A 23,149-nucleotide genomic window follows, 5' to 3' on the forward strand; every position below is an offset into this window, starting at 1 on the left:
CCAATACGCCTGAGAGGGCCCTGGTGCCAAGGGAGGGCATTCTGCCATAGCTAGGTGGTTAGGTGGCACAAGCATGGCTCGGCCTCTCTGGGTGGAGTGGAAAAGACTTCTTCTTTTCTTTTCCTTCAAAGGTGGTTTGACAGAAAGGATTCTGCCTCGGGCAATTGCTTTGATCAGAAGCAAAGGGAGCAATCGGTTTGGGCCTGTGTCACTATCCTATTGAGTGTCAATGCCAGGCAGCCATTTTCCCTTGCCAACGCAAAGTGGGCAATCCTTGTTTTAAAAAGCTTGTTCCTCTCCCCCTGTTCCAGAAAGAAATGAGGGCTTTATTTCTGAGGGCAAAAACAGTGGGTTTTACCCTTCCGGTGAATTTCAACTGACTTCGTTTCGTACACTGCATTTCCTATTGTAAGGTGCTCGGAAACTATGGTGTTGAGGCGGTACCCAAGCTATGAAAACGTATTTAAATAATGGTCATTTAATTAATAATATGAATTATTAAAATAGAATTTGCGGAAGGGCCATGACTCAGCCGAAGAGCACCTGCTAGTTCTCTCCTCGGATGCCATCATTGCTCGCCACATGGAGGATGGAGCAAACTTCTTTCCTCCTGCTCCGGAGGGTAGGAAATGGATTCAAGTTACAAGAAAAGAGATTCCGACTAAACGTCAGGAAGAACTTTCTGACTGGAAGAGCTGTTCAACGGTGAAGCTGTCTCCCTCGGGGGGTTGTGGACTCTCCTTCCTTGGAGGTTATGAAGCAGAGGTTGGGTGGCCACCTGTCATGGATGCTTTAGTTGAGATTCCTGCATTGCAGGGGCTTGGACCCCTCAGGGTACTTTCCAAATATACAATTCTGTGATTCTCTTGCTTCTACCTTTCAAAGGGGCTACCTTTCAAGGTGACTCGGAAACTGCAATTAATCCAGAATGCGGCAGCTAGACTGGTGACTGGGAGCGGCAGCCGAGACCACGTAACACCGGTCTTGAAAGACCTACATTGGCTCCCAGTACGTTTCCGAGCACAATGTGCTGACCTTTAAAGCCCTAAATGGCCTCGGTCCAGTATACCTGAAGGAGCATCTCCACCCCCATCATTCTGCCCGGACACTGAGGTCCAGCGCCGAGGGCCTTCTCGTGGTTCCCTCACTGCGAGAAGCCAAGTTACAAGGAACCAGGCAGAGGGCCTTATCGGTAGTGGCACCCGCCCTGTGGAATGCCCTCCCACCAGATGTCAAGGAGAAAAACAACTATCTGACTTTTATAAGACATCTGAAGCCACCCAGAGTGGCTGGGGAAACCCAGGCAGATGGGCTGGGTATAAATAATAAATAATAATAATAATAATAATAATAATAATAATAATAATTATCATCCTCTACACCACTGTGTCAGCTCGGCCCACCTGCTTACAAGCTATACTCACCTGGGATTCGGCAGGGGGCTTAGTCAGCAAGCTGATGCCCGCCACCACCATGGCAGTCAGCAGGAAGAGGAGGGTGGCGAAGTGAAGATAGTGGAGGTCCTTCACGAGGGAAGGGCGCCTGTCCGGGACACCACAACGGGGCGTGGGATGCGCAAACTCCAAGGCCATCCGGCTCAGGCCAATGACCAGCCCCACCATCAGGCCCCAGAAAGCCCCCTGCAGATAAAGACAGCCCCCTGCAGATAAGATAACATAACACAACATCCACAAAGCATCGCAGCACTTCCACGCAACGTAACATCATAGGACCACAGCCACACATTCAGTTAAAGTGGTATAAAACCCACGTAAACATTTGTAGCAGAGACCTATGTTTAACAAACACGTGCAGCTTTCACAAAAGGAAAATAAATGATTGCAATGCAAATTTGGATGATTCACATTGCACATATTAACATGGGGTTTTCCCATTTTGGGACAGACTTGTAAGGGATAGGGGAAAATGCAGCGAGTAGGAAACAATGGGGCAAGGGTAGATGCTAATGACCTCAAAAAATGCACCTGCTCTACTATGGGCAACATTGCATATCCACCCACCAGTTCCTGGATTTATGTTTTAAATAGTGCTTCTCTCTTTTTAAAAAAATAATAATAATACAACGAGGAGAGCCCACGGCTCAGATTCTCTCTTTGGCAGATTCTCTCCACTTAAGGGGTATCTCAAGTTGCAGGGCTAGGAAAGGCTGCTGCTTAGGGGCAGAGCATCTGCCTTGCACGCAGAAGGTCTCATGTTCAATCCCTGTTAACTCCAGGTGGGAATGGGACAAACTCAGGCCCTAGATGAACACTGCCACTCTGTGCAGACATTTGCTGAGAGATGGCTCAACAGTCTGACTCAGCTTAAAGCAACTTTCAATGTTCCCCCTTAAGTCATTTATTAAAAACATATACCATATCTTACTATATAATATTATTGCAAGGAAAATGTCATCACGCTGCAGTCCATGTGGTCACCAGTAGGGGGCCATGCGAGAAGGATGGCAGTGGAAGCGAGCAAACAAGCAGGCTGGCAGGTGGTCCAGACAGGGGATTCCCGTTCACCCTGTTGTTATGGCCACTGCTGCCCACTTGCCCTCTTGCTCACTTGCTCGCTCGCAGGCACAGCAGGGCAAGGCAAGCCCAGCGTCGGGGGGGGGGGCGAGTGGTCTGGCTGAGCGAGAAAGTGAATGGGCAGGTGGTCCGGAAGAGTAAGCAACTAGGGAGGCAACTAGGTGGGTGGCCCTGGCAGGTCTTTGCACGCTCCCCATATTCCATCAGTGTCAGAAGGAAGCATGCATTTCAAAATGCATGCTTACTGTTGGGAGAGGGAGTTTGGAGTGAATTGTTGGGGGAGTTTGGGATGAGCTGTAGGGAGTGGGGTGGGAATGGCAGGGAGGTGAAGATGGGGTATTGAAGGAGCTGTGAGAAGAAGAAGAAGAGTTTGGATTTGATACCCCACTTTATCACTACCCGAAGGAGTCTCAAAATGGCTAACATTCTCCTTTCCCTTCGTCCCCCACAACAAACACTCTGTGAGGTGAGTGGGGCTGAGAGACTTCAAAGAAGTGTGACTAGCCCAAGTTCACCCAGCAGCTGCATGTGGAGGAGCGGGGAATCGAACCCGGTTCCCCAGATTACAAGTCCACCGCTCTTAACCACTACACCACACTGGCTCTCAGTGAGTGGGGGGTCAAGGAGTTGTGAGAGGATGGGGGTGGCTAGGGTGTAGGGAGTTTGATGGACTAGCAAGATGGCTCATGGTGGATAGCTCAGTCAGTAGAGCATGAGACTCTTGATCTCAGGGTTGTGGGTTCGAGCCCCATGCTTGGCAAAAGATTCCTGCATTGCAGGGAGTTGGACATGAAGACCATCACAGTCCCTTCCAACTCTACAATTCTATGATTCTATGGGGTTGGCGAGCAACGTGCGCAAGGGCAGCAGTCTCTAGTTTATATACCCCCATTGTTCAGCCCAAACACTGAGGTCCAGCTCCGAGGGCCTTCTGGCGGTTCCCTCACTGCAAGAAGTGAGGTTGCGGGGAGCCAGGCAGAGGGCCTTCTTGGTGGTGGCGCCCGCCCTGTGGAACGCCTTCCCATCAGATGCAAAGGAAATAAACAATTATTGGGCTTTTAGAAGGCAGCCCCGTGCAGGGAAGTTTTTAACGTTTGAGGTTTTGTTGTGTTTTTAATATTTTGTTGGGAGATGCCCAGGGGCTTGGGGAACCCAGTCCGATGGGTGGCATATAAATAATAATGTTATTGTTATCATTATCAGCTACCGTATTTTCCAGCGTATAAGACGACTGGGCGTATAAGACAACCCCCAAGTTTTTCAATTAAAATATAGAGTTTGAGATACACATGACCGCAGATTCTCCACCCGGCGTATAAGACGACCCCCGACTTTTGAGAAGACTTTCCTGGATTAAAAAGCAGTCTCATACGCCAGAATATACAGGTTATTATAGACGAGCGTACCTGTTCATTGGCTCGCTTCCAGAAAACGGCCAAGAGGAAGACAGCCGTAACCGGCGGGGCAAGGTAGCTAGTGACAGATTGGATGTAGATATACAGCTGGCCGCTGTTGGAGCTCTGCAGGATTGGGATCCAAACCACGCTGACAGCAACGAGGACAATAGTGACTATCCTGCGAGGTTAGCAATAAATAAATAAAAAACCACAAGTGAAACATAATCATCATCATCTAAAGAGTGGGTTTTCTGGGGGAAAGTAGCGAGGCAAAGGCAAAACCTCTCGGACATGTGGCTGGAACGCATGGAAAAAGCGGAAATGTGGACAACCCCCATGATGGCTTCTTATGTTCTAGGTTACAGGAGAAGCACCTTATCCAAAGGCCACCAGAAGCCTGGAGGGGCGAGTGAGGTCTTGTTTGCACAAATGCCGAGCAAACGGCAGTCCAGGGCACTGTGTTTCAAAAATCCTGCCTGTGTCAAAGAAGTCATGCACAACAGAAGCTGTGTGCAACAAGACTTCATTTTCTCCATGCACGGGAAAGTACCAACCACCCACATCCCGGGGAGGATAATCGACGCAAGACATAAAACAAGGGAGGGTTTTGCAAGCAAGCAAAATAGAACGATCCTCAATTGCATTGCAGGCCGATCTAATCTGTGCATTGCATGCATATCTGGAAGTGGTCCAGTGTCCATGCGGGGTTATATTGCTTTGCAGGTAACCGAGAAAGGAATTGAGATGAAAAACTCGTTCTCGTGGGCTGGGCTTCACTCAGCACCTCGACTGACGCAACCAGATTTTGCGGCAGACAGGAATGGTGGGATCTGCAACGTGGGATTACTGCAGGTTGGCCAACGAGTCCTACCAAGGGGCCCCAAGAGCTTCTGGGAAGCCAACACGAAAGGAGTTGGCAGACACTGAGATGCATGCAATGCCTTGCAAAAGCAAACCTTTACAAGCGTCAGGGTAAAAGGGGATCATATAAGGGGAAACAGGTCTCGGCCTGTTGCGCTTGTGTGTTGCTTTTCGAAAACCGTTTATTTACACCCGAGGCCACAGGTGATCTGCTTAATTAAATAAAGAATCCCCGTGCAGTTATTATGTAAATAAACTAAACAATTTTTAAAACAGGAAATGGGGGAAATAGCACCCCGGTCGACTCTTGATTATTCCGGCACTTCTCAGCCGCAGCAAACATTTTAAGGGGTGCAGACCCGGAAGCAAAACGGTACAGCTGTCCCAGGATGGCACCCCATCAAAGGAGGGTGCAGCCATGGGACGTGCATGTTGTTCCACTTCTCTGTGGCAGAAGTAGATCCAGGACTTGTCCATCTCAGGGCAGTATGAATGAGTCAGGCCTCACACAGACAGACAGGCAGACACACACCCCTGCCTTGACACGACTCTTTTTTTCAAAACAAAGCAAGCCCAATTCTCTCTGTTCAAGTTCTTTCTCAACACCCTGTTTCAACCTAAGTCGTGTTAGGGGCAGACAGGTGTGTTCAGGTGGATTCTCGGCCCAGTATCCCTGAAGGAGCGTCTCCACCCCCATCGTTCAGCCCGGACACTGAGGTCCAGCTCCAAGGGCCTTCTGGTGGTTCAATCACCGCAAGACGTGAGGTTACACAGGTAACCAGGCAGAGGGCCTTCTCGGTAGTGGCACCCACCATGTGGAACACCATCCCATCAGATGTCAAGGAAATAAACAACTATCTGACACCTGAAGGCAGCCTTGTTTAGGGAAGTTTTTAATGTTTGATGTTTTATTGCTTATTATTATTATTAATATTCTTTTTGGAGCTGCACAGAGTGGCTGGGGAAACCTAGCCAGATGGGTGGGGTATAAACAAACATCATCATTATTATTATTATTATTATTATTATTATTATTATTATTATATTTTTCATTATTATTATTTTTCATTATTATTATTTTCATTATTGTTATTATTATTATTATTATATTTTCTTCTTCTTCTTCTTCTTCTTATATTTTTCATTCTTATTATTTTCATTATTATTATTATTATTATTTTCTTATTATTTTCATTATTATTAATTTTATTATTAATTATTATTATTATTATTATTATTATTATTATTATTATTATTATTAAAATTTTCCAGGCTTGCTTTGCCCCCCCAAAGTGGTATATAAATAAACCAAGACATAATACTTCAGAATTTACCCCTGCACCACTGTGTAAACACTGTGTAAATTATAAAGGGGGAGGGCGATGTCATATGGAAGATGAGAATACCTTCCCAAATGCCTGACACACACACGGCCAGCAGGAGCTAAGGTGTGTCAGTTTCCTCCCTCCCCCCCCCCCCCCCCGCTTCACAAGATAACGCCTGTCATTGATCAAATGCGCAGGGTGAGTCACGCCCACCCATTCACTTCCAAGAATCCCGCTCCATGTGTCAGTCTCCTTAATCGCCCGGCTGTTTGCGCAAGAGATACTGTGCAGAAAAGAGAAAGAGGCGAGGAGAGCTCTTGCATCTTTCATCGTCAGGCAGCTGACAGGGAAAAGGAAGAGTTTACACCCAAGTAAAGAGGGAGGGGGAAAACGATATCCTTGTAAGGGAAGACTGAAGCCAACTTCCTGCACAGTTACAGGTAGGTAGCCGTGTTGGTCTGCCATAGTCAAAACAAAACAAAATAAAAAATTCCTTCCAGTAGCACCTTAGAGACCAACTAAGTTTGTTCTTGGTATGAGCTTTTGTGTGCATGCACACTTCTTCAGATTCCTGCACAGTGACGTTCCTACACGCTTTGTTATTTCCTTTTGTTTCTCTTAGTTCATTCCCCATGGTGATCTGTTGCGTCTGGGAGGATAGGGTGAAGTTAGGCAGGCTGAGAGGCCAAGGCCACGGGTGTCCTGCCTCCCTGCAATCCTCAGACCCCCAACTTGGTTTTTGGCAAAGGCTTTAATGCCTAGTAGATCGCTGTAATAGATAAGTCAGGTTATGAGGCAGATATGTCCTGATTCTCACCTGTGGCTCTTCCTCACTGCCCTCTGACCAGCTCTCCCAAGATGTCTCCCAAGATGTCTCCTCGTGGCACATCCATTGCCCCACCCACTTTTTGCATAACGTTTGTATTTTCTCATTTGCATGCGCAGGTGCAAATTGAAGCGGCAAGGATTACTCCGAACCATGGAGTGCCAAGAGGATTTACTGGGCCCAGTATACTTTAAGCGGATTGGGCCCTCCACAAACTATGATGGCAGGTGAGTTCTCACTGAGACTGCGCCCAGATGCCCTTATAAGCAAATCACTCTTTTTAAGTTTAAAGGAAGGAGGTAGCAGCTACAGGGGTTAGGACAAGTGCCGGATATACGTATAAGCTAAACAAGCTATAGCTTAGGGCCCCACTCTCTTGAGGGCCCCAAAAATTTTTAAAGGGGGGGGGAACCTGGATGTACATTTCCAAAATATAAGATAAAAAACAAATAAAATAAAACCTACATCCAGCAACAGTGTTTTGTGTTGTGTAGGCTCCTATGATGGGCCCCACCTTCTAGTCTGCTCCCTCAAATATCACTGGTTTGCTCATTTCTATATATAGGGTGCCTACATTCTGCATGGACTGTTATGTGCAAATGGCTTTAGATACCTATTAGGTCAATAAATTGTTGTTGTTGTTGTTATTGTTCAGTAGTTCAGTCGTGTCCGACTCTTCGTGACCCCATGGACCAGAGCACGCCAGGCACGCCTATCTTTCACTGCCTCCCGCAGTTTGGCCAAACTCATGCTAGTCGCTTCGAGAACACTGTCCAACCATCTCATCCTCGGTCGTCCCCTTCTCCTTGTGCCCTCCATCTTTCCCAACATCAGGGTCTTTTCTAGGGAGTCTTTTCTTCTCATGAGGTGGCCAAAGTACTGGAGCCTCAACTTCAGGACCTGTCCTTCCAGGAAGCACTCAGGTCTGATTTCTTTAAGGATGGATAAGTTTGATCTTTTTGCAGTCCATGGGACTCTCAAGAGTCTCCTCCAGCACCATAATTCAAAATTACCATAAATTCATAAATTACCATAGGGCAAATATTCAAGACAAAAAACAGCGACAATTTGTTGTTGACAAAGGACAGCTGGACATAGAAAGGGCCCCATTACCTTCAGTAGCTTAGGGCCTCATCAAACCTAAATCTGGCCCTGGTTAGGACCCTGGTCCAAAAGACCGAGGGTCATCCCTGATAACAGCCCTCAACAACGCAATGCTATAAATGCCACATGTCCTATCATACTTCGCTCTGCCAGAAGAAAACCGTCCCAGGTCCATCGTTCTTGTAACATCTGGCTTGTTGTTTAATAATTGTGTTCCGTGGTTTCCTTTGTTTGCTAGCTCCCTTGTAGGACCTGCCGTTTGAAGAAGCATTTTCAGCGGACAAACACGCAGACATCCAGTAATAATGAATGGCTTTGCTTTCGCCGAGAGATCTCAGCGTCCTGATAAAGTCCCACCCCAAAGAGGAGCCACCCTCTTTCACAAATGGGTAAAGTGAGATAAGACGGCATCATTATGCCCCTCCCATGAATCAAAGTCAGGGACACAGAAGTTACTCCTGCCTCCAGTTAACAATTTTGTTGACATTTATGAAGATCCCCTATAAGCAGAGAAGCAGCGGCATATCAGAACCACAGCATTTAGTTACCTGGGAGCCCATCTGCCCTAAACATTTAAAGTAGCGCCGTACCAATTTAAATAGCTGTAATAAAAATTAGGTTCGGCCCCAGAAGGGAGTCCACGAACCCAAGGGAGAGCCTCAGCAGGACTCCCCTCCTGTCAAGAGCACCTAAGAACAAATAGAGACGATACAGAATCTCCCAAAGCAAGGCAATAGCCCTTTATTAGAAACTGCTGCAGCAGGGTGTCTTGCAAGCAAAAGACCTCCAACAAGCTCCTATATAGACTTTTGAAATTGCCCCCCTCCAGCTCAAGACCACCCCTCCATACATCACAAATTGGGAGGGTCTGGTAGCAGTGATCTGAGCATCTTGGACCCTGCCCCCCTGCCTCCTCTTGCCCTCCACCAAAAACCCATCAAGTGAAACAAAAGATATTTACATTTCCCTATATCCCAGCCGGAAAAAATATCAACAACCTCAGATATGCTGATGATACAACCTTGATGGCAGAAAGTGAGGAGGAATTGAAGAACCTTTTAATGAGGGTGAAAGAGGAAAGCGCAAAATATGGTCTGAAGCTCAACATCAAAAAAACTAAGATCATGGCCACTGGTCCCATCACCTCCTGGCAAATAGAAGGGGAAGAAATGGAGGCAGTGAGAGATTTCACTTTCTTGGGTTCCATGATCACTGCAGATGGTGACAGCAGTCACGAAATTAGAAGACGCCTGCTTCTTGGGAGAAAAGCAATGACAAACCTAGACAGCATCTTAAAAAGCAAAGACATCACCTTGCCAACAAAGGTCCGTATAGTTAAAGCTATGGTTTTCCCAGTAGTAATGTATGGAAGTGAGAGCTGGACCATCAAGAAGGCTGATCGCCGAAGAATTGATGCTTTTGAATTATGGTGCTGGAGGAGACTCTTGAGAGTCCCATGGACTGCAAGAAGATCAAACCTATCCATTCTCAAGGAAATCGGCCCTGAGTGCTCACTAGAAGGACAGATCCTGAAGTTGAGGCTCCAGTACTTTGGCCACCTCATGAGAAGAGAAGACTCCCTGGAAAAGACCCTGATGTTGGGAAAGATGGAGGGCACAAGGAGAAGGGGACGACAAAGGATGAGATGGTTGGACAGTGTTCTCGAAGCTACTAACATGAGTTTGGCCAAACTGCGGGAGGCAGTGAAGGATAGGCGTGCCTGGCGTGCTCTGGTCCATGGGGTCACGAAGAGTCGGACACGACTGAACGACTGAACAACAACATATCCCAGCCAAGTTAATCACACCCTTTTGTCTGGCACTCAGGTATCAGGATGCCAGAGATTATCACTCAGGCAGAGGGCTGCTGAGTAGCTGGAGGGGGAACCCCCCCCTTTGTTCCTGAGACAAAGAAATACTTGGTCAGTTGGGAGTCAAAATGGGGTGAGGCCTGTCCTCCTGTGCTGTTTTTCAGACATGTGGCCTTATTCGTTTTGGTACATTAATAACAATTATTATATATAAATAAAATACCTTAAAATTCTTACAACATAGCCATGGCTTCCCCCAAAGAATCCTGGGAGATGTAGTTTGTTAAGGGTATTGGTAGGAGACCCCGATTCCAATTCCCGGAGAGGTTTAACAATCAACCCCTCTTCCTAGGGAACTCTGGGAAATGTAGTTCTGTGAGGGGAACGGGGGAGTCTCCTAATGACTCACGGCATTCTTAACAAACTACAGCTCCCAGGATTCTTCGGGGCAGGCCATGACTGTTTAAAGTGGTATACCTGCTTTCTGAATATGGAGCCAAGGGGGCCTGGGAAGCTGATGATTTGCTGCTTAAAAGAAATCACCGGCCTAGCAGCTGGATTTATTACTGACTGACAAACGAAGCATTGTGAAATCGCTGAAGAATTAGGTTAGAGTTTGGGAGGGCTCATTCCTGCAAGCTCCCTTGGTTGTTGTTGTTTTAATTGCTTCGTCGCAGCTCATTTGGCAGGTTACATCTCTCCCTCTCTTGCTCTCTCTCATTCCGTGTTCACACATTGAAGCAAATCGATTAAGCCCAAAGAGACAAAAGGAGGAAAACAATTAAGTCAAGGCGTGTCCCGCCTTTCTAAATGCCATCTAAGGCCGGCTGGCTGGATTCATCAGGGGAGTGTCCCCAAATTGCTACTCCGCAGCAATTGAAGTTGCACAATCAAATGCAGGGACCAGACACGTCACATAAATTAGCAGCACGAGGCTGCGTTCCAGATTTAGCTGTGGGTAAATATGTATATATTTTTCAGGAAAGAAAAAGAAAAAGCCCTGTCGGCCATTAGCTGCCTCCAGTCTCTTACATTGGCTGAGCTGCTGTGACATCACAGAATCCACACATTCTTAATTGTCACGGGAGAGGGAAGGACCAGCAAAGGAAAGTTGACTTAATGAACATTCTCAATGTTGCTGGGAGGGGGAAGGACCAGTATACGAATGTTGATCGCTGGCATATCTGGTGTGAAGAAACAATATTTTGATTTTGTTCTGTAAACCGACCTGAGACCTCCTGGTATAGGGCAGTATATAAATTCAATAAATAATTAAAAAGAATAAAAAGAAAGTGGAAGGTCAATTGCTTGGGCTTGAAAATAAGGGATGGGGTTAGAACTTAATTATCCTTCCCTTCTATATCTCCACCATTACTCAGCAGACCCTGCCATTTATAGGGTAACCAGCCTCATATAACCAACATGCTTAAGTCTAATTAATGCATGAAGGGGTTAATACCATAGAGTAAGCTGTCCTGCTACATTTAGCTATGTTCATGTCCCTTACCTTGGGAGGAAACAGGTAATCAGGCCTAATGTTATCCCCCTGTCTATTTGAGAAGATTGGCGTGTAAAGGGCCTCTCTTGAGTCCCTCTATCAATAATCTAGGAACTTTTGCCGCTTTGTAACTAAGCCACGTTTTACTGCCTGTGCATCTTTCTGAAGCACATGAATTTGACCTTGGGAGAGTTTGTAAGTAAACCATTTTTAACTTCCCAAATGTGTGGTGTTTTTCTATAGTAGGGGAAGTGGGAAACTGTGCAAAGAAACTTCTTAAGGGGACATTTGGGAACTCACTTTAAAGGGCACCTTTTTAGGTTTTAAGGGACGCGGGTGGCACTGTGGTCTAAACCACAGAGCCTAGGGCTTGCCGATCAGAAGGTCAGCGGTTCGAATTCCCGCGACGGGGTGAGCTCCCGTTGCTCGGTCCCTGCTCCTGCCAACCTAGCAGTTCGAAAGCACACCAAAACGTGCAAGTAGATAAATAGGTACCGCTCTGGCAGGAAGGTAAACGGCGTTTCTGTGCGCTGCTCTGGTTTGCCAGAAGCGGCTTAGTCATGCTGGCCACATGACCCGGAAGCTGTATGCCGGCTCCCTCAGCCAATAAAGCAAGATGAGCGTTGCAACCCCAGAGTCGTCTGCGACTGGACCTAATGGTTAGGGGTCCCTTTACCTTTACCTTTTTAGGTTTCACAGGCTGTATTTTCATGCTTTACTTTGCTGCATGTTTTGTGATTTTAAATCTCCGCTGGGGTTCTCTCAGCAAAGAGTACTTGCCCCAAATTGAGTTTACGCATATGGAACAGGGCAAGATGATCATGCCTTTTGCCCCGGGCAGCAAAAGGCATTGAACCAGCCATACTGATCCACATGGCCAAATATGTCAATAAGGCAGGGTGAGTGAGGAATTCCCTCCAGGCAACCTGCTGCCACTGTGAGCAACACAAGGAATGCAGGCTAGCACTTTTGGCGGGGGGGGGGGGGGGGGGCAGGGGCAAGTCATTCTGCAGAGCTTTTAGCAATATGGTTAAAGGCACAGCAGAACTTCATGAGGACAAGGGGGGCTGTGTTGAAGGTCAAGAAGGATACACAGAAACTTTTATAGGGCATTCCTTGGGCTGTTCAGAAATGCAACCCAATAAATTGGCGGATCACTCGGTTAATTAACGATCTGGATCACCCATATGAAATTCAAGTAACTGGCCATCAGTCCTCTCTCGGCTACACAAACATGCTCATTAATTGAAATCTGGAGAGACGCTTGCAAGCAGGATCTCTGCATCATTAGGTCTGTTGTGCAGGCAGATAAACTGAGTTGCTGGTGACGGCGGGAAATGATTCAGAAATCAGGACTATGGAGGCATAAACAGGGCCATACTGGCTGAGGATCATGGGAGTTGTAGTTCAGCAACGTAAGGCTAGCCAGCAGCACCTGCACTATGGGTTTATAAAATGCATTTAAAATCAAAATGAGCCTTTTGAAAAACTGTCAGCATTTTTGTGTTCATGTCTCGTTTTTGCAAGCGAACCTTCTTAATATGATGCATTTTTGCATGTCATTTGCAACAACAACAAAAAACTATGCATTTTTATGTATGCCTCCCCTTAATCCACGGTGGTCAAACCCTTTTTTGGCGGCCCTTGGCCACATTCAAGAAAAAATCATTTTAAAGCCTTAAATTTTTATTTTTTGTGTGTGTGTGTTATGTGTTGTTAACGAAAGCACATACATCTGTTTGTCTATTAGATTTGTTTTACAATTAAAGCTATGAACTGTGTATTTAATTATATATATTTAATCAAATATATGATTTGTGTGCATTAAATAACGTAAAATATATTGCGAACACTTTAATTTAAGACACGGTTCCCTGTCAAGGTACTCTTGCAGCCCCCTTGGTGTGAGAGGTTGGACCACTCTAATCCATGCAGTTTGCATCTCATTTTGAAAAGTGTCAAATGGGTAGCCCCTTGTTCGAATTCAGCTTGAACCGAATTTCTCTCCCGTTCATCCCCACCCCCTAGTCATGGCGCACAGCATCCAAGGCCAACAAAGGTTCCTGAGCCAGAAAAACCCCACAAGTTCTTTTAAAGATGGCCAGGTAATAGATCCAAAAACAAATAAATCAAATAACTAACTACAGGTAGGTAGCCGTGTTGGTCTGCCATAGTCAATTAATTAAATTTAAAAAATCCTTTCAGTAGCACCTTAGAGACCAACTAAGTTTGTTCTTGGTATGAGCTTTCGTGTGCATGCACACTTCTAACTGCCACTCACTGCCCTTTCACGACACGCCAACGCTGCCTTTGCATTGTCTAACAGCAGAGCCGGCCCCAGGGATACTGCCCTGCCCAGGCTAGTACCTTCCAACCAGAAGCAGCTCTTTCTCGCTGGGCTCCTTCCGGACCTTCTGCCAGATATCCATGGTGAAGAGGGTGCTGCTGCTGTTGAAGATGGAGGTCAGGGATGACATCAGAGCAGCCATCATGACGGCGATCATTAACCCTCGCAGACCTGGAGGGGGGAACCAGAAAAGCCAATGGCCACTTTGTTTGGGTTTTTTTCAAGTGTTAACCCTGATGGTTACATGTCACTGGCTCGATGCCGAGGAGTGGTGGGAGGCAGCAGCTGGGGGAACCCCGCAAGGGAAGAAGGCTCAAAGGCAGTAGTTTGGCAGTGGGATGGCGGCGAGTGGTCAGAGAGAGAAGAGGAAGCAGACTGGGAGGAGGAGGGGTTGGAAGCTGAAATGGAGAGTCTGTGGCAGAGAGAAGTCCAGAATCGGAGGCAGAAACTGAAGGAGGAGAGGAGAGTGACCAAGAGGCAGAGAGGCGTCTTGATGGTGAAGAAGCCAGGGTGTCTTCCCCCTCCTGCTGAGACAAGCTCCCCTTCCCTCTGGTCTCCCAGAACCAGAAGAGGCATGAAAAGGATGGAGCAGAGGTTGGCTATACTCTGACACAGTATCCAACTCTGGGGCTGCGGCACTCATCTCACTTTAATGGCCGAGGGAGCCGGCGTACAGCTTCCGGGTCATGTGGCCAGCATGACTAAGCCGCTTCTGGCGAACCAGAGCAGCGCACGGAAACGCCGTTTACCTTCCCGCCGGAGCGGTACCTACTTATCTACTTGCACTTTGACGGGAGCTCGGTCCCTTCGTGGGGATTCGAACCATCGATCTTATGATCTGCAAGTCCTAGGCTCTGTGGTTTAGACCACAGCGCCACCCGCGTCCCTTGACCCAGTATAAGCTCTCCTTAAACAAGAGTCTTCAAGTCGAGGAGCAAGATTTAGCAGGCCTCGTTCAAAGCATCTTGCCTCCTCCCTGAGGTCACTTTTCTAGGGCGCCCTGAGGCTTATCTGAATGTGATCAGGGATTCCTCAGTAAATGGCAGACAAACGTCTCTGAAAGGCGGCTTCCTCCCCGAGAATATGGTTCTTTCCCCTGTAACGCACCTCCTGCAAGAGGGACTGTTTGGTATAATCTCACAACACGTTCTTAGTTCATGCAGGGCAACAATATGACCCCACAGGGCTGGCCTGCACCCCACATGCATTCCTCCAGAAACTCCTAGAATCGTCCCCCAATCAGGGGTGTCCCAGTAGATGTGGAAGGCAGAAAATTTGAAAATCCTTGCGTAAGACCCAGCCTCTGAAGCTGAACCTTTTGTAGAACCATAGAATTGTAGAGTTGGAAGGTACCCGAGGGTCATCCAGTCCAACCCCCTGCAATGCAAGAAATCTCAACACGGTCTCCCATCCAATTGGAAACCATACCAGACCCTGCTTATCCCTGCAAATGCGGTAGCACAGGGGTAGGCAACCTAAGGCCCGTGGGCCGCATGCAGCCCAATTGCCTTCTAAATCGGGCCCGCGGACGGTCTGGGAATCAGCGTGTTTTTACATGATTAGAAGGTGTCCTTTTATTTAAAATGCATCTCTGGGTTATTTGTGGGGCCTGCCTGGTGTTTTTAAATGAGTGGAATGTGTGCTTTTATTTAAAATGCATCTCTGGGTTATTTGTGGGGCATAGGAATTCGTTCATTTCCCCCTCCCCCCCAAAAAATATAGTCCGGCCCACCACATGGTCTGAGGGATGGTGGACCGGCCCACGGCTGAAAAAGGTTGCTGACCCCTGCACTAGCAGTTTTATCAGCAATGGAGAAGAGTATGGTTGGGAAACTGTAGACCTCCAGTGTTGCAGGATATTATCTCCTGGATAATATGAAGTCCTGGCTACACCCCACCCCCCAGCCTCACTCCCATGGGCTTCTGAACTTCCTTGATTTCACAGCAGCTAAGCCTCAAAAGGCACAGCTATTCCCCTTTAAGGACGAACATCCTGAGCTGGGGTGGGGGCAAAGAACACAGCAGTGCCCATAATCACATTTGTACCAAGACACCTGTGCTAATTCTCCCATTAGTAATGGTTTGTGGTTCCTCGTTCAGCTGGCAGGGTGGGATTCTTGGGAAATGCCAAGGTAAACCCAAGCTGTTTTTGTTTTCTTTCTGGCTTTGCCAACATGGGTGCCCTAGCCTAGATAAACTACCGGGTCAGTTGCCAATCTCCCTTTCCTGACTGCAAGGTTCTGGAGTGAGTGATCGCAGACCCAGATCCAGGCACTTTGGGAAGAAACTGGTTTTCTGGATCCATTTCAGTTGGGAGTTTAGGCACGGAAACCCTGTATGATGACCTCTGGAGAGAGAGAGAGAGAGAGAGAGAGAGAGAGAGAGAGAGAGAGAGAGAGATTGAGAGAGAGAGAAGGGAAACACGTCCCTGTTAATTCTCCTCGACCTCTCAGCTGCTTTCGATACCATCGACCATGGTACCCTTCTGGAGCGGCTGTCTGAAACAGCCACGAGGGCACCAGGTTGCCGAAGGCTGCCCCAAATGAATGTAAGTGGAAAGAGGAAGCGGTTACCTGTTAGGGAGTAAGGCGGGACTAGAGCGACACCCAACCGCCCAATAGGAAGGCAGCACTGCTTTGGCTTAGCTTACCACTGGGCATGAGCTCAATCACCAGTTTGGGGTAGGCGATGTTGGAGCAGCCCACCTCGGACCCACAGACTCGGGAACATTCTTCGGGGTCCACACAGCCAACGGCATCTGAAACAGGCACAAAGAGCGAGTGGTTGGGGATCAACCATTGACTTTCTGGGTGCCTGTGTTTACTTGCTTTCTTGCTTGCTTGCGATGCATTTTGTGTTCTCTCAGTGCCAGATTTACGTATAAGCTAAACAACCTATAGCTTAGGGCCCCACTCTCTTGGGGGAGCCCCAAAAAAAATTAAAGGGAAAATAAAACTGGATGTACATTTCCAAAATATAAGATAAAAAACAAATAAAATAAAACCTACATCATTTTAAGTAGGAGCTTAATAATTATTTCACTATTAATAGATTTCTTCCTAATTGTATTTCACTTTTAATACACTTCTTCTTAATTGTATTTCACTATTAATATACTTCTTCCTAATTGTATTTCACTATTAATATACTGTATATTCTGGCGTATAAGACTACTTTTTAATCCAGGAAAATCTTCTCAAAAGTCGGGGGTCGTCTTATACGCCGGGTGGAGAATCTGCAGTCGAATATATCACAAACTTTATATTTTAACTGGAAAAGTTGGGGGTCATCTTATATGCCCAGTCGTCTTATACACCAGAAAATACGGTACTCCTTCTTAATTGTATTTCAGTTCAACAATTACTTTGATAAAATACATATTTTGTTATGTGCTTTAGATACCTATTAGGTCCATAAATTACCGTATAGCATATATTCAACACAAAAAAACCAGTGACAATTTGTTGTTGACAAAGGACAGCTGGACATACAGCCTTCAGTAGCTATACCTAAATCCGGCCCTGGTTCTCATTTTGAATTTTTATGCTGCAAACAGCCCTGTGCTCTTTGGATGAAGGGTGGCATATAAATTTAAGAAATGAAACCAACAAATAAATAAAATATAAAACCCAAATGCTCTTATACAGACACCTGAAACTCATTCATACACCCACACCCACCCCTCTGCAATGACCACTGGAAGTTTTAGCAGCAGAACAAAATCAGTTCAGTCTAAACCTAGAGAGGGGGAGGAGAAAAGTAAATTATTGACATGTCGCCAGAAAAAACGTCAGTGAAGGCAACAGGTGGACCTCACGGGGGGGGGGGGAGTTCCACAGAGAGGAAACCCCATTCTTTCTCTCTTGCTGACCCCCCTGGAATTTGCTCCAGAAGGGCCCCAAAGGTACAACCTCCCTCTTTTTTGTCAGACTCCATCTCAAAAACTCACCCTTCCCCAGGCTTAACATCTAAGCCAGGCATAGGCAACCTCGGCCCACCAGATGTTTTGGGACTACACCTCCCATGATCCCTAGCTAACAGGACTAGTGGTCAGGGATGATGGGAATCGTAGTCCCAAAACATCTGGCGGGCCGAGGTTGCCTTTGGCTGATCTAAGCCAAGGGTGGCTAACTTCTGGTCAGAGGGCCCAAGCAATTGTTTCCGGCCCTTGAAGATTCCACTGATTTTGACGGTGGCGGAGAAAAGAGGCAAAATTAAAGCAGGCTCCATGCTGGGTAGGGATCGGGGGGGGGGAGTAATTTGATTCAGCTTGTGTTTAGAAAGGCATGGCTCCCTAACTCGCAATTTCCAAAACGACGAGGGAAACTGAAACGCAGGCCGTCCTTCAAAAGTTGCGCTTCCCCGAATTTCACAATACGGTTCTCCGCTTGGGTAAGCCAAGTGGTGTGTGTGCAAAAGTTGCATGCGCTAGAGGCAAGCGTGCATTGCAATGCATCCATGAGGAAAAACAACATACAGAAACACCTTGTATTAGGGGAAACAGCCTTGCAACAAAATGTGTATATTAGGGGAGAATTGCACACGTACGTATGTGTGTGCCAGAAGAAATTCACACAAAAATGCTAATGAATTTTCATGAAGGCTTTTTCTTTTTAAACCCACTGATGTGAAAATGTGAAGAACGGAAAGGAAAAATGAGGAACGTGAGAGAAGCCAAAAATTCACCCGTCCTTAGAGCTGGACTGGGCAGAGAGGTTTAAAGCCCCTTATTCAGCGGTCCCCAAACTAAGGTCTGCGGGCCAGATAAGGCCCGAGGGACTTGTTTATCTGGCCCGCGGTGCCCCCCACCGCCTGCCGCCGCCGCCCACTCTTACCGGCGCTCCGCTGCCCATTTCCAGGTCAGAGCAGCACCGGAAATAGCTTGTGCACATGTGCAAGTGTTATTTCTGGTGCACATCCAGGTCAGAGGAGGCCTGTGCACATGTGCACAAGCTATTTCCGGTGCTCCTCCGACCCGGAAGTGCGCCAGAAATAGCGCGTGCGCACGCGTATGGGCGCCCGCTCCCCCGTCCTCCAGCCCGCCGCGCGATCGGCGCTGGAGACACCGGCCCGAGGCGCGGTAAGTCTACTGACCCCTGCAGTCTTATTGACTCTGGCACCACCTACTGATCCGCCCTACCAGCACCAATGGGCACTAGCCACCACTGATGGTGAAGATATTAATAGTGACTGTGATATTTAAACAAACAAACAAATAAATAAATAAAATGGCATTCATGTCAATCCAGAGCTTCGCAAGATTATGGAAAGCTCATGGGTAACCACACAAGCAGAGGGCTTCTTTGCTCTTTCCAACTTCAGGGAAGTTTCACACATGGGGGCACAAAGTGGAACCTCCATATTCAGAGGCAGTGTACCTGAGTCCTAGTTGCTGGACACAAGCCGCATGGGGGGGGGCTGTTGCCTTCCAGCCCTGCTTAAGCGCCTGACTGGGCCACAGGTGCTTTCCAAGGCTGACCTTTGGCCCGAGCCAGAAGACAAAAGGGATTGCGGCAAGAGAAAGAAGGAAACCAGGCCCTGCCTGGATTCCCAGGATGGATGATGCCGAGAGGCTTCCCTCCGAAACCTACTCGTGAGGAGAGTAAGCCCTAAGGCACACAGTGGGGCTTCCTTCCAAGATACGAGTGGGAGAGAATCAAACAAGCTCTACCGGCTCTGCTCCACTGGGAAGGCAAAATACAGGAGCTGGAGGAACACCAGCATTTATTTTGGAAAAAAGACCACTGCAAACAAACCGGCAAACTTAAAGTTCAGCCAGGCCAGGACTTCCCTCTCTCCCTCCCTCCTTCCCTCCCTCTGCCTGATAAGGAAATCTAGGGACACCGGCTTCTCATGGGTGACTCAATTTCCGGCCTTCCACGCATGCAATGGATCCCAGAAGAAGAAGCAGGCATTTGCGATGCAGCCGAAGGAGTTAATGGACAGGTAGAAACAGGGACTCTCCGAAGGCGGGGAGACATGTGACGGCAGGTGGTGCAGGGAGGAGCAAATTACTCAAGCTATTGCTTTTCTCTCTTTTTTCCTCTCTCCCTTGCTCTCCTCCTCTGCTCCGCTCACACTCTCCAGGTTTCCATTTCTGGCTGAGACCTGCTGAGCCGTCCGGGCTGCCGACCAGCAAAGAAAATAACCCTCGAACAAAACACGCTCTCCCCTTCCACCTGAGAGAGTTAGTCTACGAAGGAGCGAGCTGGAAAGAATGAAAAACTACCCCTTCTGAATCCTGTCCGGCGAGAGAGAGAGAGAAAATTCCTGGTCCCAGCTCCTGGTATTTGTTTGGTTCTGGGGAGTGTCTCGCTTGCGCCTCTTTATTTTCTTATGGAGATTTGGAAGGTCAAGGGCAGAGGTGAAGGAAGCCGGCTGTCCAAAGGCTAGAGGGAAAGCATCAGCCAAGCCGGGATTTCAAAGCCGTCGGAACATTTAAGCATTTCCAGGTTCCTTGAATGCCACTGTCCGTAGCTCCCCGCCTGTTTCTGAAAGTTCGGGGAAGGAAAGAAACTTGAGCAAACTTTTTTTCGTCCTATCCAGGATTTTTTTTACTCCACTGAGATGAGGTGATGGGTAAGCTGGGAAACTGAATGCCGGTGTTTAAAGACAGTTAAGGGCCAAAGGACTCTTGGGTTGTTGTTTCTTTAAGCCGAAAAGGGAAACTGCTCACGAGGAATTGCGAAGAAGCCAGGAGGGGCGTTATTTGCTGCTAGTTTTTCCTTAAGCTCAGGGATACACCTCACTAAATTATTTCGTTAAATTATCCACCTTTTTTTATTTATTTTTGGCGGACGTTCCCTTCCTCCTCGGACTAGGGATCATGGCTTTCTCTCAGGTCCAGTGCCTCGATGACAGTCATGTCAACTGGCGCTCCAGCGAATCCAAGCCGGAGTTCTTCTACAGCGAGGAGCAGAGGCTGGCGCTGGAGGCTCTGGTTTCGAAAGGGCCCGACGCCTTCTACGAGGTCCTCAAGAAGGAGAACATCAGGGACTTCCTTTCGGAGCTGGAGCTCAAGAAGATTTTGGATACGCTGGAGACCTACGACCCCGGCTCGGAGTTCATCCCCCGCGGGGATGATGGTGGGGCCGACCTCGGCAGTCAGGACGGCGAGCAGGACCAAGCGCATTCCTTGGAATACTGGCCGCAAAGGTCCGACCGGTCCATTCCACAGCTGGACCTCGGGTGGCCGGAGACCATCGCTTACCGTGGGGTGACCAGAGCTACTGTCTACATGCAGCCGCCCATTGACTGCCAGCCTCACATCAAGGAGGTGGTCCGCAAGATGATCTCCCAGGCTCAGAAGGTGAGAGCTGCCCTCCCAGGTGCTGCGTTTTGGGGGTGGGTGGTTAGAGAGCTCCCCTCTTGCCCAACCGAAACATCCCTTTTGTCTCCTCCAGAGGGTTTGCCTGGAGGATGATGCACAGGCAAGTCTGGTCTGTTCCAGAATGAGCTCATCCTGTCTGTACTTATCACTGGTGTCGGTGGCAGATAAGCTCTGTGGCAGTGATCCAATCTCCCCAAAGAATGAGAGGGGGAGCAAGTCCATTGGGGAAGTCGCTGCTGGTCCAAAGTGACTGGGAAATGGGGACAAAGCTGATCAAGAGCTCACTATGCCGGGTTGTTGTTTTTTTCTCCTCTCGCATGTTGGTCACTGAGGCCACTGAAAGCCGTAGTCTCTTGATCTCAGGGTCGTGGGTTTGAGCCCCGCGTTGGGCAAAAGATTCCTACACTGGCCCTTGTGATCCCACCCAACTCTACAGTTTTATAATTCTATGAAAGGGGGTGGAGAGGTGGAATGGATGGCAGAGAGAAGACTCAGTCTTGCTTCTGGTACTTTGACCACCTGGTGAGAGCCAGTGTGGTGTAGTGGTTAAGAGTGGTAGACTCGTAATCTGAGGAACCGGGTTCGCTTCCCCGCTCTTCCACATGCAGCTGCTGGGTGACCTTGGGCTAGTCACACTTCTCTGAAATCTCTCAGCCCCACTCACCTCACAGAGTGTTTGTTGTGGGGGAGGAAGGGAAAGGAGAATGTGAGCCGCTTTGAGACTCCTTCGGGTAGTGATAAAGCGGGATATCAAATCCAAACTCTTCTTCTCCCCAGAAAGTCATTTACGTAGCCTTCACCATTCTGCTCAGTGCTCAGCACTATGGGGTACAAACCTATCAGGAAAGTGGCAGCTTCTGTGTGTTTTTTTAAAATAAGAATTTATTAAATTTTAACAATAAAAAACACACAAAATACAACACACACTACAAAAAACTACAAAAAATACAAAAAAAACTTACACACAAACACTTATTTAACTATCCTTATCCTCTTTATAAGCATTATTTTGGGACCTCCTCACATCCTCTCTTCTGCGTTCATTTCTAATCTTCTTTAGTAACTTTATGACATTGTAAAATCTTCTTTCTCACAACTAATCTTAATCTTTACAAATCATAATCATCATATACCTATAATCTTGTTCCTACTAAAATAAACCTTACACAGCTCTAACTTCTTATATCCTATTTTAACTTAACATTACTGTAGCCTTAAATATCCTCTGATTCCAATTTCAAATGTTTATCTATTCACATCTATTCACAGCTTCTGATCTGTGGCTCCCCAACTGCAGATACGCATGGTTATTCGGCGGCGAAACGCACTCTGCATGTGCTCAGTGGCACTCTTTTCATCCCTAGTACTCCCTTCACACAGTCCTAGCCAGAACCCCAGCCACGGTTCCGAGCTTAAACGATGGTTGGAATCAAACCATCCTTTCCTTCCTTCCTTTTGGAAAGGTCGCGGGACAAGGTTAGAACACAGAACAGAAGCAGCCCAATTTGTTGCAATTAGAAACCCCGGAGTGTTAAGTCTGGAAGAGGAGGGAGGGCAGCCTTTCATCCCAGGCCTTTACTGCATCAGCGTGCAGCCAAAGAGCGCCAATGCGGCTCAGTGTCCTGGGGCAGCTTGCATCTCGGTTTCCCCATCTGTAAAATGGGAGTAACATTGACCTACTTCTCAGGCTGCTGCAAGCATGGGCAAGACGAACGGCTGCTCATGTAAAATCCGACATCAACCGCAAACAATTTCAATCCATGCTGGAACCCACAGAAAGCAGAAACCTCGTGCCTAAGCTTCATCAACATCACACTCCTGATATCACACTCAGTCCTCCTCCTGTTTTCGCTTGATCAGTTTCAGCTTGGATAGTAACAGGGGTGGGGTGGGGAGGCGGAATAACCTCAGTGCCTGAAATCCATCTTCAAACTTTAGGGAAGGCTGGCTCTCAGTAACCTAGCCAAATCTAGCTGGAGTAAAACTATATTTCCGTTGCAACAGGGGTAATAGGTACCTTCCATAAGAGGAGCCAGTGGCCCATCTAGGCCAGCATCCTGTTCTCACAGTGGCCAACCAGATGCCTATAGGGAAACCCACAAGCGGGAGCCGAGTGC

General features: G+C 47.6%; 2 protein-coding genes across 4 annotated transcripts in view; one reads left to right on the forward strand and one right to left on the reverse strand.

The window, feature by feature from the left end:
* Positions 1 to 23,149, reverse strand: part of SLC5A10 (solute carrier family 5 member 10) — a 97,839-nt gene that overhangs the window by 3,806 nt on the left and 70,884 nt on the right. For both annotated transcript variants that reach the window (XM_033166968.1, XM_033166967.1), the window contains 4 exons: positions 16,353 to 16,460; positions 13,723 to 13,873; positions 3,941 to 4,109; positions 1,425 to 1,640 (listed from right to left, as the gene is read on the reverse strand). In XM_033166968.1, coding sequence (XP_033022859.1) covers positions 1,425 to 1,640; positions 3,941 to 4,109; positions 13,723 to 13,873; positions 16,353 to 16,460 — 644 coding nt within the window. The remainder of the gene's footprint in view (positions 1 to 1,424; positions 1,641 to 3,940; positions 4,110 to 13,722; positions 13,874 to 16,352; positions 16,461 to 23,149) is intronic.
* FAM83G (family with sequence similarity 83 member G) overlaps positions 19,546 to 23,149 on the forward strand; it is a 39,341-nt gene continuing 35,737 nt past the window's right edge. For both annotated transcript variants that reach the window (XM_033166964.1, XM_033166966.1), the window contains exons 1-2: positions 19,546 to 19,648; positions 19,790 to 21,011. In XM_033166964.1, the coding sequence (XP_033022855.1) occupies positions 20,529 to 21,011 (483 nt within the window). In that variant the 5' untranslated portion in view covers positions 19,546 to 19,648; positions 19,790 to 20,528. The remainder of the gene's footprint in view (positions 19,649 to 19,789; positions 21,012 to 23,149) is intronic.

Source organism: Lacerta agilis, chromosome 13 (assembly GCF_009819535.1).
Source record: "Lacerta agilis isolate rLacAgi1 chromosome 13, rLacAgi1.pri, whole genome shotgun sequence".
NCBI classification, from domain to species: Eukaryota; Metazoa; Chordata; class Lepidosauria; order Squamata; family Lacertidae; genus Lacerta; species Lacerta agilis.